Source organism: Bison bison, unplaced genomic scaffold (genome assembly GCF_000754665.1).
Source record: "Bison bison bison isolate TAMUID 2011002044 unplaced genomic scaffold, Bison_UMD1.0 scf7180017864369, whole genome shotgun sequence".
Classification (NCBI taxonomy): domain Eukaryota; kingdom Metazoa; phylum Chordata; class Mammalia; order Artiodactyla; family Bovidae; genus Bison; species Bison bison.
The window spans coordinates 1,568,895-1,584,786 of NW_011494941.1; the positions used below are offsets into that span (position 1 = coordinate 1,568,895).

Below are 15,892 nucleotides of genomic sequence, written 5' to 3' on the forward strand. Positions count from 1 at the left end.
AGGTAGATCACAATAAACTGTGGAAAATTCTGAAAGAGATGGGAATACCAGACCACCTGACCCGCCTCTTGAGAAACCTATATACAGGTCAGGAAGCAACAGTTAGAACTGGACATGGAACAACAGATTGGTTCCAAATAGGAAAAGGAGTACGTCAAGGCTGTATATTGTCACCCTGCTTATTTAACTTATATGCAGAGGACATCATGAGAAACGCTGGGCTGGATGAAGCACAAGCTGGAATCAAGATTGCTGGGAGAAATATCAATAACCTCAGATACGCAGATGACACCACCCTTATGGCAGAAAATGAAGAGGAACTAAAAAACCTCTTGATGAAATGAAAGTAGAGAGTGAAAAAGTTGGCTTAAAGCTCAACATTCAGAAAACGAAGATCATGGCATCTGGTCCCATCACTTCATGGCAAATAGATGGAGAAACAGTGGAAACAGTGGCAGACTTTATTTTTTGGGGCTCCAAAATCACTGCAGATGGTGACTGCAGCCATGAAATTAAAAGACGCTTACTCCTTGGGAGGAAAGTTATGACCAAACTAAACAGCATATTAAAAAGCAGAGACATTACTTTGCCAACAAAGGTCCGTCTAGTCAAGGCTATGGTTTTTCCAGTGGTCATGTATGAACATGAGAGTTGGACTGTGAAGAAAGCTGAGCACTGAAGAATTGATGCTTCTGAATTGTGGTGTTGGAGAAGACTCTTGAGAGTCCCTTGGACTGCAAGAAGCTGCAACCAGTCCATCCTAAAGGAGATCAGTCCTGGGTGTTCACTGGAAGGACTGATGCTAAAGCTGAAACTCCAGTACTTTGGCCACCTCATGCGAAGAGTTGACTCATTGGAGAAGACTCTGATGCTGGGAGGGATTGGGGACAGGAGGAGAAGGGGATGACAGAGGATGAGATGGCTGGATGGCATCACCAACTCGATGGACATGAGTTGGGTAAACTCCGGGAATTGGTGATGGACAGGGAGGCCTGGTGTGCTGCGACTCATGGGGTCACAAAGAGTCGGACATGACTGAGCAACTCAACTGAAGGGAGTATTATCGGCTTCCCAGGTGGCACTAGTGGTAAAGAACCAGCCTGCCAATGCAGGAGATTTAAGAAACATGGGTTCTATCCTTGAGTTGGGGAGATCCCCTGGAGGAGGGCAGGGAAACCTACTCCAGTATTTTTGCCCAGAGAATCCCATGGACAGAGGATCCTGGTGGGTTCCAGTCCATGGGGTCACAGAAGAGTTGAACACAACTGAAGTGACTTAGCATGCATGCACACGAAGTTGTATTCTACTCAATATTCACTCCTAAGGGCAGTATTAGGTCAGTTTGAACCTTGACTGGGAATTATAACAGAGAATTGTAAAGGGTTAAACTGACCAGCTACTGATGGTCTGTTCTGAAGCTTAGGTACATTCACAGAGCTAGGAACAACCATGGTGTGCTGGCACCCATGGCACACAAATAAGTGAACCTTAAAGACCGGTAGGCCATAAAATGTATCTAAGCTACCAATGGCAGGTAGTTTTAATTGCAAATGCTGCTGGGACTGTTGAGTCAAGGACTGTGACACCAGATAAGGGCTCAGCCAGAAAGAACTGTGGTCAATCAGTGATGTCTGTCAGAGTTAGAGACTGACCCATGGTAGAGCTTCAATGTCTTTCTGGCTGGGGTAATTCAGTATCTAATCCCACCAATCCTGGACATCCTCCAGAGCTTTCCTTGCACTCTGGAGAGTCAGGAGTGGATTCCTAAAGGGTCTGAGCAGGGACTGAGAACCTCTGAGCTATGTATTTTCTGTTCCTTTACTAGACTGGGACAAAGGCAGCCCAGATGGTTAAGCTGTATAGGAGGAATAATTGGGGAAGATGGATGTGTAATCTAAGTTTCTCAAATTTTTCATATAGTCTGCAACATTTATATATTATTGCTATTTTTTGCTTAGAATTCCCTTTCAGGAAGGTTCTGAGCAGAGCATTTTTCCCTTCTTAAGAGGCAGGAAACAATCTCCAAGGAAAACTCTTCTCATAATCCAATCTCCATCCATTCAGCAATCTATCTACTCATCTAGTAAATATTCAGAGAGAAGCCATGATTTCCAGAGATATGGGGTAAAACACACAGATCTCCATCCTGGAGAAATATGTAGTCAGTTGGAGGCTAAGAATAATACACTGTGATAAGTACTTGAATAGAAAAAAAATTCAGTAGAAGTACAAAGGAGGGAGCAACCCACCCTTTCTTCCACTCCCATCTTCTAGACTCCAGAGGCACTCAAACCTGGTCTTCTGAAGTTAGTTGGAGTAGGAGTGTGCCTGGTGGAACATGTAGCTAGATCTTCCTAAGAGGAGAGAGTTGCATGGGAGTGGCTGAAGCAGCAAGGGGTAAAAATGAGCGACAGGAGATGAGTGATTCACCCCAAGGCCAGACTCTCTGTGGAGGGCTTGCCCCTGAGGCCAGTGCATACATGAGAACAATCCAGAGTTTAGGTTATTGCAGGAGGAGTTATGATGTATCAGTAACCTGGAAATGTGTCAGTGTTGCTTCCAGGAAGCCACAGAGAGGATGACAAGTTACAGAATAGCAAGCTGCTGGAGCCATGCAAGGGTGAACATTGAGACAGGAGGGTCCCTGCCCTGGACAAGGGAGCATGCACTCAGCTCTCCATAGCTCCCCCTGGGTCTATGTTGTACTGAGCTACTTGCTGGTCCCTTGACTTAATCACACTTTCTGCTTGGTGCTGTTCCTTCCACCTGGGACTCTGTTCCCCTCCCCTCCTTCAGTCTTCATCACCTGGCTGATGCTTACTCACCCTTGGTCTCTGCTCACACAGGATTTTCCAGGCAGTCTTTCCATCTCCCCGGCTCTGGGTTGGAAGCCTGTCTTAAGTACTTCAATGCACCCAGGACATAGCTCTATGTATATCACACTATTACAACCACCTGCCTCTATAGTGCGTCTTGGGAATGATGTGTCCCTGGAATTTTTCCCATAGACTGAGGCTGATTCACATTAGAGACTCAGTGTCTTTCTAGCAGGGCTGGTTCAGAATCTAAACCCATAGATGCTGGGCACCCTCTAGAGTTTCTCTTATACTCTGAAGAGTCAGAGGTGAATCCCTACAGAGACTGAGTGGGATTGAACAGTGAGGATGGTGAGCTGGGCAGGAACCTGATTGCGAAGGGTCTTGTACTTATGGCTAAGTAGTCTGGGTTGGCCCAAAAGGTCTTTCACTGTGTTTGCTAACCAACCAATCATCTTGAACAGAGAGGCACTAGATTCTAACAAGCTCCGGGCTTTATCCTCAGTTACCATGACAACCAGGCTTCACAGTGATGGATGGTATTGATTGACTGACAGACTCCCGGTGTCTTGGCTCTGTCCCCACCCCCCTTAAGTCATTTACATACACATGGAATTGAGACCATTAGCTCCATCCTCCTGAATTTATCCTGATTTTGACTTTCTACCTCTATCACTGAAAACAGTCTCAGCCCAAAAGGAAGGTGATGATGATGTCAAAATTACACCCAGGGCCATCCTTAGCTCCCTCTCCCCCAAGTATGTGGCAAGGAGAAAATGGGCTCTGGACACAGATCTTGGGTCAATCCCTGATCTACTATTTATTTATTGTATCATTTTGGGCAAGTGGCTGAAACCATCTAAGCCTTGAGTTGCTCATCTATAAAATGGGAAAAGGTGTACCTCCTGTGGAATGATCTGTGCATATTAAATAATGCCTGGAAAATTTTTGCCCAGCACATAATGTGGATGTTCCATCTTCTTCATTCATTCCATCTCAGTTTATAGTACAGCTAACACTACAGAGAAGCTGATTAAGAAAACAGGTGTTCATAAACTCTTCAGCTTCCCTTAGTCTCTGATTTTTCCAGTTCAGAATCAGGAACCAACAGCACAGCCTGTGTATGGTGTGGCATTTCTGGCAGCAGTAATAATAGTAATTCTCGACCATTTTGGCTACTTTCAAGCCAGGAACTATCTGAAGAACTGTACGTGGCATGGATTAACTCATTTAACCCTTAACTATCTGAAGCACTGTACATGGCATGGATTAACTCATTTAACCCTTAGGGCCACCTTGTGAGACAGAGAGTGTTCTAATATCCATGCTATAGATAACTGTGATATACAGAGGTCCAGATAGTCAGTGTGCATAGAGATTCCGGCTCAATCAGTCTCCACTTCAGTGCCTGGCCCTCAGCTATCCTCCAGCCTCTCGTTATGACCACACTCATCTAGTGGGCCAGAGTTTCTGACGGTAGCCTCTCATCAGGCAGAGGAGTATAAGAGATCACAGCCCCCAGATTAGCCATTGGAAGCACAGATTCCTTTTCTGAGCTGCTTTGTGGAATGAGGGGGTCATGGAATGAAAGTCTTGGTGAGGCCACTGCTGCTCATGCCCCATCATGAATGTTTCCTGCAGAGTAAGACTGCCTTGATGAGATGGAGTGGGCCCTGAATGCATCAAACCCTGATTCTTGGGCTTATTAGTCATAGATCTTAAGGCAAGTTACCTAATAACCACAGCAAAAACTAACAAAATTTGTTGAACACTTAATTGTACCAGACACTGCTTTTAGAGACTCATGTATAGAATCCATTTTCATCTCCGTTTTCAAATCGGCAACATGAGGCACAGAGAGGCTCAGTCATTCACCCAAAGCCACACTCCCAGGGATGGGCAGAACTCTGCCTCCTCAGTTCACACACTTAACCCCCACAGTTACTGCCTTTTCCCACCCTAGTTTGCCTGTAAAAAGAGCAAAGCCTCCTGGTCCCATAAGATTGTTTTGAGGCTCTGATAAGATAATGCTGATGAAAGAGCTTTATAAAATACCAACTCAGTCAAACAGGAGATATTACAAAGATGCAATTTGTATCATCAACCAAAAGAAGACCGGTGACTGTCAAAGATTTTAGAGGTATTGTCTAGATAGGTTGGAATTAGTGCATCCCTGGGCACTTCTGGGGCCTGTCACATGCTAAGTCTTGAAAACCCCAGAGATGACATTGTAAGTTTGCAGAATAATTGGAAAAACAGATCAAGAAATTGACAGTTGCCAAAGGGCGCCAAATACTATGCTATAGGGAGGCAGGGGGATACCACGATGGACACATAGGGATGCCGTGGGGACACAGATACAGGGCCTTTGGGGGTAAGGGAAAGCTTCCTCGAGCTGAGTGGGAGGAACTCAGTGAAGGAAGTGAGGGGACTTTTATAGGGAACAGCACATGCCAGGGCACAGAGTTACGGGTGCTCTTGTTCTCAGGTAGTTGGGAAGAAGCATGCATTTTAATGGATACGCAGAAGCACAGAAGGGGCAAGGAAGTTAGCCAACACTTCCCGGCCCATCCAGCCACACACTAAACAATCATCTTTTCCAATGTTACGGCATGAAATAGACTACACGATTCTTCCTTTCCTTTCTGAGGCTGTCTTTGGGAGCAACCAATGTAGCAAAGCAACATAACACATAAATCACAGCCACCTGAGTGGCATTTGTTTGTTGCATAGAGATAAATAATGCATCGCACCTGCTGTTTTCCACCCGATGCTTTTCATCTGAGGAATGACAGTGACTTGCTGCTTCTGGCACCTCAGAAGTCAGGCTGCCTGGTTCTGCCTCAGAGCCGTGTGGGTGCAGCATCTCCACACGGAGATGTGAGGTGTGAGGAGAGCTCTCACATCTGCACACAGTTCAGACCAGGTGGAAAACAAGGAGCAGACACGGTGGCCGGAGACGCATCTCCCGGCTCCTGGCCTCCCTGGCGGGCACAACAGCTCCTCTAGGGACCAGATGAGAGTGTGGAGGACCCCAGGGGTCTCCCAGCACTTCCTGGACTGATCTGCATCTCCCTTTCTTCCACTCTTGAGTTTAGACCATGTTGGCCTCTCTGAGCAGAATCTTGCTGCCAGGGTCCCCAGGCCTCCTCGTGCCCACCCTCTGCTCTCAACGTCCTCCTCACAATCGGGTTAATCCCCACTCATCCTTTCACACTTGCCTCCGGCACCCTTCCTTTTATACCTATGCGTTTGTTGCCTTCTTTCAAAGTCCTCACCACACAGTACAAGAACTGTCAGCTTACCCGTCCATGTCTCCACACCTGGCTGTAAGTATACAGAGAGCAAACACTCCCCTTAACCTGTATTTCCAGACGCCTGGCACACAATAAGAAATTACTAAGGACATAATGAAGTTATCCCAAATGTTCCTCAAGTATTCTGGTATGTTCTTAAAGTTTCAGAATCTTGACTTTAGAGGAGCTCTTAAAAGACCACTTGTTAATACTTCAAACCCTTCTACTGACAAGCATATAGCCAGCTTCTGCTTGGCACCCTCCAGATGTGGGGAGCTCACTGCCTCACAAAGCAGTGATCTCCTTGGCCTCTGAGTGCTGCAGCGATTTACCTTACGTTGAGTCTCAAACTCTCTCTCTGTAGCATCTGCCCTTTTGGTCCTAGTTCTTGCCCTTGTAGCCCCACCAACAAGCCATTAATTCCTTTTCCTTAAGACAACCCTCTGGGAAGTTGAGTCTAGTTCTCTGAGAGAGAAATCTCTCCTTCCTCATTCCGATAAACATCCCACATCACCGTCAGTTCAGTTCAGTTCAGTCGCTCAGTTGTGTCCAACTATTTGCAATCCCATGGACTGCAGCACACCAGGCTTCCCTGTCCATTACCAACTCCCAGAGTTTACCCAAACTCATGTCCATTGAGTCAGTGATGCTATCCAACCATCTCATCCTCTGTCATCCCCTTCTCCTCTCACCCTCAATGTTTCTCAGCATCAGGGTCTTTCCCAAGGAGTCAGTTCTTCCCATCAGGTGGCCAAAGTATTGGAGTTTCAGCTTCAACATCAGTCCTTCCAAGGAACACCCAGGACTGATTTCCTTTAGGATGGACTGGTTGGATCTTCTTGCAATCCAAGGGACTCTCAAGAGTCTTCTCCAACACCATAGTTCAAAAGCATCCATTCTTAGGTGCTCAGCTTTCTTTATAGTCCAACTCTCACATCCATACATAACTACTGGAAAGACAATAGCCTTGACTAATGGACCTTTGTTGACAAAGTAATGTCTCTGCTTCTTAATATGCTGTTTAGGTTGGTCATAACTTTCCTTCCAAGGAGTAAGCGCCTTTTTATTTCATGACGGCAGTCACCATCTGCAGAGATTTTGGAGCCCCAAAAAACAAAATCTGCCACTGTTTCCACTGTTTCTCCATCTGTTTGCCATGATGTGATGGGACCAGATACCATGATCTTTGTTTTCTGAATGTTGAGCTTTAAGTCAACTTTTTCCACTCTCCTCTTTCACTTTCACCAAGAGGCTCTTTAGTTCTTCTTCACTTTCTGCCATAAGGGTGGTGTCATCTGCATATCTGAAGTTGTTGATATTTCTCCCAGCAATCTTGATTCCAGCTTGTTCTTCATCCAACCCGGTGTTTCTCTGATGTACTCTGCATAGAAGTTAAATAAGCATGATGATAATATACAGCCTTGACGTATTCCTTTCCCTATTTGGAACCAGTCTGTTGTTCCATGTCCAGTTCTAACTGTTGCTTCCTGACCTGCATACAGATTTCTCAAGAGGCAGGTTAGGTGGTCTGGTAGCCCCATCTTTTTCAGGATTTTCCACAGTTTATTGCAATCCATACAGTCAAAGGCTTTGGCATAGTCAATAAAGCAGAAATAGATGTTTTTCTGGAACTCTCTTGCTTTTTTGATGATCCAACGGATGTTGGCAATTTTATCTTTGGTTCCTCTGCCTTTTCTAAAAGCAGCTTGAACATCTGGAAGTTCACATCACCTTAAACATTCCCAAAAGGACCAGGCTTTGGATTTCTTCAACCTTATGCTTCTTCTTACCCAATCATTCCCCAGCTTCTTTTTTTATCTTATTGTGGTAAGAACACTTGACACGTGATTTACTCTTGTAACAAATGTTTTAGCATACAATACAGAATTCTTCACTCTAAGGACAGAGTGGTACAACAGGAACTCCAGAACTTATTCATCTAGGGTAACTGAGAGTTCATGCCTCATCACCCTCTCCCTCTGGAGAAGGCAATGGCCACCCACTCCAGTACTCTTGCCTGGAAAATCTCATGGACAGAGGAGCTTGGTGGGCTGCACTCCATGGGGTCGCAAAGAGTCACAGACGACTGAGCGACTTCACTTTCACTTTTCACTTTCATGCGTTAGAGAAGGAAATGGCAACCCACTCCAGTCTTCTTGCCTAGAGAATCCCAGGGATGGTGGAGCCTGGTGGGCTGCCATCTATGGAGTCACACAGAGTCGGACACGACTGAAGTGACTTAGCATCAGCACCCTCTCCCTCTGCCCCTGGTAAACACAATTCTGTGCTCTGCTTCTGTGAGTTTGACCACTATACATACTTCACACTAAGTAGAATCATGCAGTTCTGGTCTTTTTGTGACCGGCTTCTTAGCATAACGTCCTCAGGGTTCAGCCGTGGTGTTGCATACAGCAGGATTTCCTTTTTTTCAAAGGCTGTGTGGTGTCCAGTGAATGTCTCATTTTCTTATTTCCTTTGAAAAGTGTGGCTCCCAGAACATGGCTCCAGGTTCTGGGTTTCTCTAACCTGTGCAGAAGGAGTGAGGTTATCCCTTTCTTTCCTCTATTGATTATAATTTTCACTTGGCATCACTGCCCTACTGAGCTGGAAGTTATCTAACACGCTTAGGCCTTTTCTCTGGTTTTCCTGCTAAGCTGACTCTATCCCTTACTGTGCTCACGTACTTGGTATTTTATCTCCGGGACAGGATCTTGTAACTTTCCAGTCTGAATCTCATTTCTCGTGCTTGGTCTGTCTGTCTGTTCATCAGCCTTTTGAGGGCTTTTTGGATCCTGGTTCATTTTCTAGTTCCTTCTGCCTGGGTAGATACAATGAGCCTGGCTGCTAGGTCCTTATTTAAGGGATTAACTAGGACAGGGTGGAGGCCAGCTTGCTGTGACAGATCACCGAATGTTCTGTAGGATGAGGGTACTTAATACCTGATCCCAGATGCACTGCATGCACTGCATAGGTTTCATACGAGATACTCGTTTAAAATATCATTTGCTGATTACTCTGGAATACAGAATCAGAATCGAGAGAAGTGAAGACCTGAAACCTGTTTTTAATAAGCACTCCGGAAGATCTCACTATGTACCCAGGTTCAGCAAACATCAACTCCAATTCACTGAGTTCAAAAGCCCAAAGCAAATGCCAGTTTGATGTGGTCCAGAGCTGACATCTAAGGAGTCAGGCTGCTGAGGTGGGGTGGAGCCCCGGCAGAGCACCGCCTGGTCCTGCAGTCTGTCCACCCACGCCACGCGCCCATCTGGGCAAGTGTTACTCAGTCGTGCTGGACATATTTCTGCTCTTCCCCTCACCCCCTCCTCTGCTCTTTGCATCTGTCACTCTGGCTTTGTGTCTTAGCTTCAATACCAGCCTCAAGTCCTGGATTTGGGCATCACATTTGACCTCCCCCAGCCCCTATCCCAGCTTACTGGTCTTGGTTTTCCATGGGTGCTCTCCAGACAGCTCTGACTTGCAGTCCCCATGACTTCTGGCAAGAGACTCCTCTTCTAGTCCTGGTGTATTGAAATGAGCAACTCTCAGATCCAAGTGAGTCTTCACTGACTATATGGCCCACATCTGCTAGCTTCTCAAGGCCAGGACCTTACTTGTTCAGATTGGCATCATATTTATATCAGTTTTATCCTCAGAGTGTCTACCTTGTCCAACATACAGTATGCCTGAGATGGTAATAGTAGATGCTTACTAAAATTTTCAGCAGACTTTATTCTGATGAAATAACTGGAATTAGTGAAAGTACCACTAATTCTTCTGAGCACGACAGACGTGTTTGAATCTCAGCTCCACTGTTCTTTTTAACTATGTTGTCTTAGGCAAGACAATTAACCTTTATGAACCAAGCATGTCACAGCTAAACATGAGACATGTCAGGTAGGTGACTAAGGATACTTTTAGCCCTCACGCTGTGTGGTTCTTAAGTTGCAGACCTCCCCTTGCTGGCTGGTACCCTCCTTCAGGGTCCTCAGGAGGCAATTCTTTGCAATCAAGCCTTACTGTAGAATTTGCTTCTCCCAGAAGTGCCTGGCAAGCTGTCAGCAGACCCTTCGTGAGCATAATCACTGCACAGGCATCCCCCAGCCCCCACTAATCAGCCCGTCCTGTCACTTCACTCAGCAGCACTCCACCACTCACCTAAGTAATCACTCTGGCTTCTGCCCATGAATTCCTTTCATCCACTTTTGTTTATCACTGTTGAAGCAGTTTTTAATCAAAACAATTAAATATGCTAAATCTTCCTCAATTAGTAGTGCATTAAAAATTAAAAGTACTTGAACAGAAATGACAGAAGAAGCCGTTTGCTTGGTGCTGAGTGCTAGTGCTTAAAGGATCCCTTCTCCCAGAAACTCTCAGCTCAGAGTTATTCAGAAACCACTGCGCACAGAGGCTCAGAGGGCCTCAGCTAAGAGAGGCCTGGGGATGAGCAAGTCTAACTCCTTCTCTCCATACATGGGAAACTGAGACCCCGTGAGATTGGGGTCCTTTTCTAAGTTCATACAGGGTGTCAGGGACTGGGATGTGTTTTGTTTCACTTAAAAAAAAATTTTGTATATATTTAAAGTATACAGTATAATGATTATATATATATATATATAATGAAATGATTATTATAGTCAAGCTAATTAACACGTATTCTCCTCACATAGTCAGGTGTGTGTGTGTGTGTGTGTGTGATAAGATAAGAGTACTCGCAATCTACTCCCTTTGCAAATTTCCAGTTTTCAATATAGTATTATTAACTAGAGTCGCCAGGCTGTATATTAGCCCTCTAGGTTTATTTCTCCAACACAACTGCAACCTCGTGCAGAATCTCCCCTTTTGCCAACCACCTCCTTGTCCTGGGAAACCACCACTCTACTCTCTGCTTCAATATATGTGACTTTTGTAGAGCTCATGTATAAGTACGACTGTAAAGTTTTTTTTCTTTTTGTGTAAGACTTATTTCATTTAGTACAATGTCCTCTAGTTTCATCCACATTGTCCCAAATTTCTTTACATTTTAAGGTAGGATCTCTTTATATGGGATATATCTATAGGGTGTGTGTGTATATATATATATATGTTATACATATATATACACATATATATGCAGTTTTTAATGTATAATAATTACATATAATATATAATTATATTATATATACTAATACATATAATTATGTATCATACATTATTTATATGTAAGTATATAACTTATAATTTATATAATTATAATGATTATATATGTTATAATTATATATAACTATTTGATCATTATTAATTATATAATATGTATATAATTATTCTATATGATTTCTTTGTCCATTCATCTAAGTGACTGGGATTTGAATTCATGATTCCTGGCTTCTAAGATTCTTTCCATCAGAAGCTGTTACGAAACAATTCTTGGCATTCATTTTCATTCATCAATCATTTATCCTAAGAGTATTTATGGAGATCCTCCTCCATGGCAGTCTGACAGAGCGGTAAATAAGATGTCAGTGCTTGACCTCATGGAGTTTAGTTTCATGGGAATGCCAGCAAGTAAACTTGCTGCCCAAAACTCCCTTGAAAATATTGAATCTAATCTTTAGTTTAACTGAATTACAACCTAAATGATCTTTCCTTTTTGATTGCCAGGATAATACACTGACTAGTTATAATTATTTATAGTTGCAGTGAAAAGCAATGATGTGCTGAAAATACAAACTCTGGTTCACAGGCTTCAGAAGACTTTAGCTACAGAGGAAGTTGAACCTTGTAGCAATGGTCAATATCTTGCTCCCGTCTGCTTTTCTAGCCTTATCTTGCCAGTTGACCAAGGGTTGGAAACCCCAATCTGTTCACCTACAGGCTGTGGGATTTGGGGCAAATTCCCTTTGAGAATTATGTTCTTCATTTGCAAAATGCAGATTCCTCAGCAGCTCCTCAGATACAGACAGAGGCAGCTAATGTGGGCCTCACAGTTCTCCTGGGGTCAGAGGTCAGGCAGCCTCCCCATGGAGATCTATCAATCTTCTGACAACACCTAGCCTCTCTGAGGGGCAAAGAGCACCTGGGCAAAAAGAATCAGGACACAAATGATCATTCAGGCCCGAACAAAGCACATGGGTATCTCTGAAGAAAGAGGGATGTGTTCTGATTCAAAAGTGCTTCACGGAAGAAATGGTGTTTAAATTGGAGCTCGTGTGGACTTCAGAATGACAGTGAAAAAGGAGAGAGGAAGGGGCAACATATGCAAGATTGGTGCCAATCATGGGCCAGGCACTGCACTAGGCACAGGGGTAAAGGAGATGGATCAGACAGAATCAGCTGCTCGAGGAGGCCCCGTGGAGAATGTGCAAAGGAAAAGGCACAAGCGCTTTTGACCAACTAGCACGTGCAATCCATAGTCCTTCTTATTTCAGGAATATTTGCACTGGGACCGTAGAGAAGAAAACACTGAAACTCAGGTAAAGAACAGGGATTTCAACCCAGATCTCATAGACTCTAAAATAGAAGCTAGTTTTCACTACTGTGAGCTGGTGAGCCATGAACTACTATTATGAGCTGGTTGTATATATTCACTGTCTTTTGTGTCTCAGCATTCTGTGTTTCTCTGCTTTCTGTTGCAGGTGTTACCAGCGCTGAAATCCAGAAATGCTTTGGAGTCTCTTTGGGCGTTGAGTATGAGTATTCAGAGGCGATACAAATTAAAGGAAGTTCATCATTAGGACCCTGTAAAAAATCTGGAGATGGCAAACTAAGCAAGTATTAATAATGGGCTTCCCCCCAAAGAAGCCAGATTCCCCCTTGGACACCTAATCGAGGCATATATATTCTCCTTCCCAATTGATTCCATTTCAGTCGATGGTCGCACTGTGTGTCTGTTGTATATCCCAAACCAATGACCTGTAGTGACCCTATTTTGAATCCCAACATGGGCTGAGATCACCTTAGAAATGCCTGATTTCCTATTTGTACAACGTCCTAGATTTCAAGCACCAGACAAAGATCTGAGTAAGAGCTGGGAGGAAGGCATGTGCAGACAGAATCTGGAAAGTTAAGTCTCATCAGGTACAGCTCAGAGGGAGGACACAAGTTTGCTGAGAGATAAAAATGTGTTACCAAGTCCAAGTTCAAAGAATAGTTATTAGAGAAAAATTGTGCAAGAATACTTGATAACATCTCCTGCACAGGTCAGTATACATGCTCATGTATTCATTCATTCATTCAACATGTGCTGAGTCATTTTTTCCAGGTGGAAGACACACAAGATGCAAGGATGCTGAAATAGATGTTTATAATAGATGGATGAGTAGATGAGGTTCAAGTTACTTCCACTGCACTGGGCTACTTATGTCTCAGGGTCTTAAGTCAAATACTTCACTCGGTCGCCTTTCCCTCCTCCCTCCATTTACCTGCCAAGATTTATCCATTCTTCTAGGTAACTGACTTTCTACCTGACCACCTCCCCATTCCTACTGTAGATCTGACCACGTCTTTCTCTGAACCCCTACTGAGAAATCAGTTCTAGCACCTATAGTATTTGGCTGAAGCTATTTGGCATATGGTAAGCACCAAGCAAACATTTGGCCTGTAAATGAATACATGAATAAATCCATATTATCCATTTTTCCATCTTCTCCCTCCTCCATGTTGGGTTGAGCTGTCTTCCCAGGGCCTGCTCTAATCCAAAGGATGAGTCGATTTCCAAGTGTTGGTGCTTCTTTTCTGCCTTGTCCTGCTAGTTAACTGAGCAAGGTAGAAGACTAGGAGACAGCTCTAAGGAGAGCACTTAAACTCTGCTCCAAATCTCATTTAGTGGAGCTTGCCAACTGGCCCTCTGGCATCTAAGGAAATGTGCTAACGTGATTATTCTCTCGATGGTAGCTGAAAACGAGAAGGCCATGGGAGTGGAAGACTTCATTTCTCGGGTGCGCGGCGGCAGCTCTGGCTGGGGAGGCGGCTTGACCCAGGACAGCAGCCTCGTTACGTACCGCTCCTGGGGGAGGTCATTAAAGTATAATCCTGCTGTTATTGATTTTGAGGTAAGTCTTTTCGCAGTTGAAGAAACTCTAGGTCCACAAGGAATGAAAGTGAAGCAGACCAGATCATTTTATATTTCTTATTATGAGTCCATCAAAAAACAAGATTAAATGTAATAGCAGGCTGAACTGGTGGCCTTACCCAAGCCTGGCTACAGGGATGCATGACTCTATATGCAGGCCACAGGAGGGCTGGGGTCACAAGCTTACTATCTGGTTAGGGTCTAGTGTTATACTGGTAGTCCTAGAATTTCTTCAGGAGTAGTCCACCTTATAAAAAAAGCACTATTCACATTTATACATAAAAGACTTTAAAAATCACATCTGTTAAGTTGGAGGTTGGCAAAATTTTTTCTGTAAAGAGCAGATAGTAAATACTTTAGGTTTCTAGGCTATATACAGTCTCTTTCATACAAGTTCTTCTTTTTCTCCAATCTTGTAAAAATGTTAAAGTCATTCTTAGCTCAAAGGCCATACAAAAACAAGCTGTGGGCTTAGTGTGATTTCAAGCTATAGTCTGTTGCCCCTGCTCTAAATGATGTCACCATGATGACCTCTGGCACAGACAGGATTCTCCTCATTGAAAAGATTAGGAAACTGAGGTTCCAAGTCATCAGAGGACTCATTTAGGGCCACAGAGCCCATAAGTGAAAGTACCTGGATCCAAGACCTTTGGACTTCATGTCCAGTTCTCTCTTCCCTCTATTCTAGCACCTTCCTTAAAGCCATGGTTCTCAGCCACTAGGGTCAATTTTTCTCCCCCAGGAGACATTGGGCAATATCTGAAGACATTTTTGATTGTAATGACTGAGAAGATGCTATTGGCATCTAGGGGCCAGAAGCCAGGGAGGCTGCTAAACACCCCCCAGTGCACAGGGCAGCCCCCCACAGCAAGGAAACTGGCTGCTGGTGCTAACAGGGCCAAAATTGAGAAAGCTTGCCTTAAATCCCTAATCCCACAAAGGAAGTAAAGTTATATTCAAACTGTAAATCAAGTGAATTGTTCCACCAGTATCATCACACTATTTAATTCATATGCAAGAAAACCTAATACTGTCTTTTGGGAGAGACAGCTTGAGTTTAGGGTGAAGAAGATGTAAGCCATTAGAAAATGAGAGTTGCATTTTGGGCTTTTAAGTAAAATTTTATTGTTTTCTTGCCCATTTTTCCTGACCTTTGCTCATTTTCTATATATAATTTAAAATTCCAGGTGTGGACACATTCCTTCTCTTTAAAATATATACAAACAGTTAAACCTAAAAATCTATTACAACACCCTCTTTTCTATGAAGAAAGAGGTCAGATGGATTAACCTTGATTTCATTTCTTCTCCAATAAGTAAGGGACCATTTTCACGCACCTGTAATTCACATAGGGTCGAAAATTGCTATCATCAAGCTATTAGTGATTTGGGCAAAACTGTAAAATTGATATCAGGAATAATATATCACCTTTCATGGGCAAGAGGTAAGCTCTTTGTTTGCTTTGAGCAAAACTTCCAAGGGGAAGACTGATGTGCATGATTTGGAGAAGACTCAATACTGTCTTTTGGGAGAGAGAGCTTGGGTTTGGAGTGAAAAAAGATGTAGTTTGGTTCACGGATCAGCCACCTTTTTGATGTGTGTGTGTGACCTTGGATGAGTTACTTCATCTTCCGAGGCTCAGGGTTCTGCTGTGTAACATGGGGATAGTAAAATGTTACATCTCAAGGTTAGGGAGAGAGACATCAGTACTTAGTGAAGTCAGATGAGGA

At 43.8% G+C, this 15,892-nt stretch overlaps 1 protein-coding gene across 1 annotated transcript in view; it reads left to right on the forward strand.

The window, feature by feature from the left end:
• C8A (complement component 8, alpha polypeptide) overlaps nucleotides 1–15,892 on the forward strand; it is a 71,832-nt gene that overhangs the window by 48,879 nt on the left and 7,061 nt on the right. Inside the window, exons 8-9 of the mRNA XM_010855868.1 lie at nucleotides 12,727–12,858; nucleotides 13,985–14,142. Of these exons, the coding sequence (XP_010854170.1) occupies nucleotides 12,727–12,858; nucleotides 13,985–14,142 (290 nt within the window). The remainder of the gene's footprint in view (nucleotides 1–12,726; nucleotides 12,859–13,984; nucleotides 14,143–15,892) is intronic.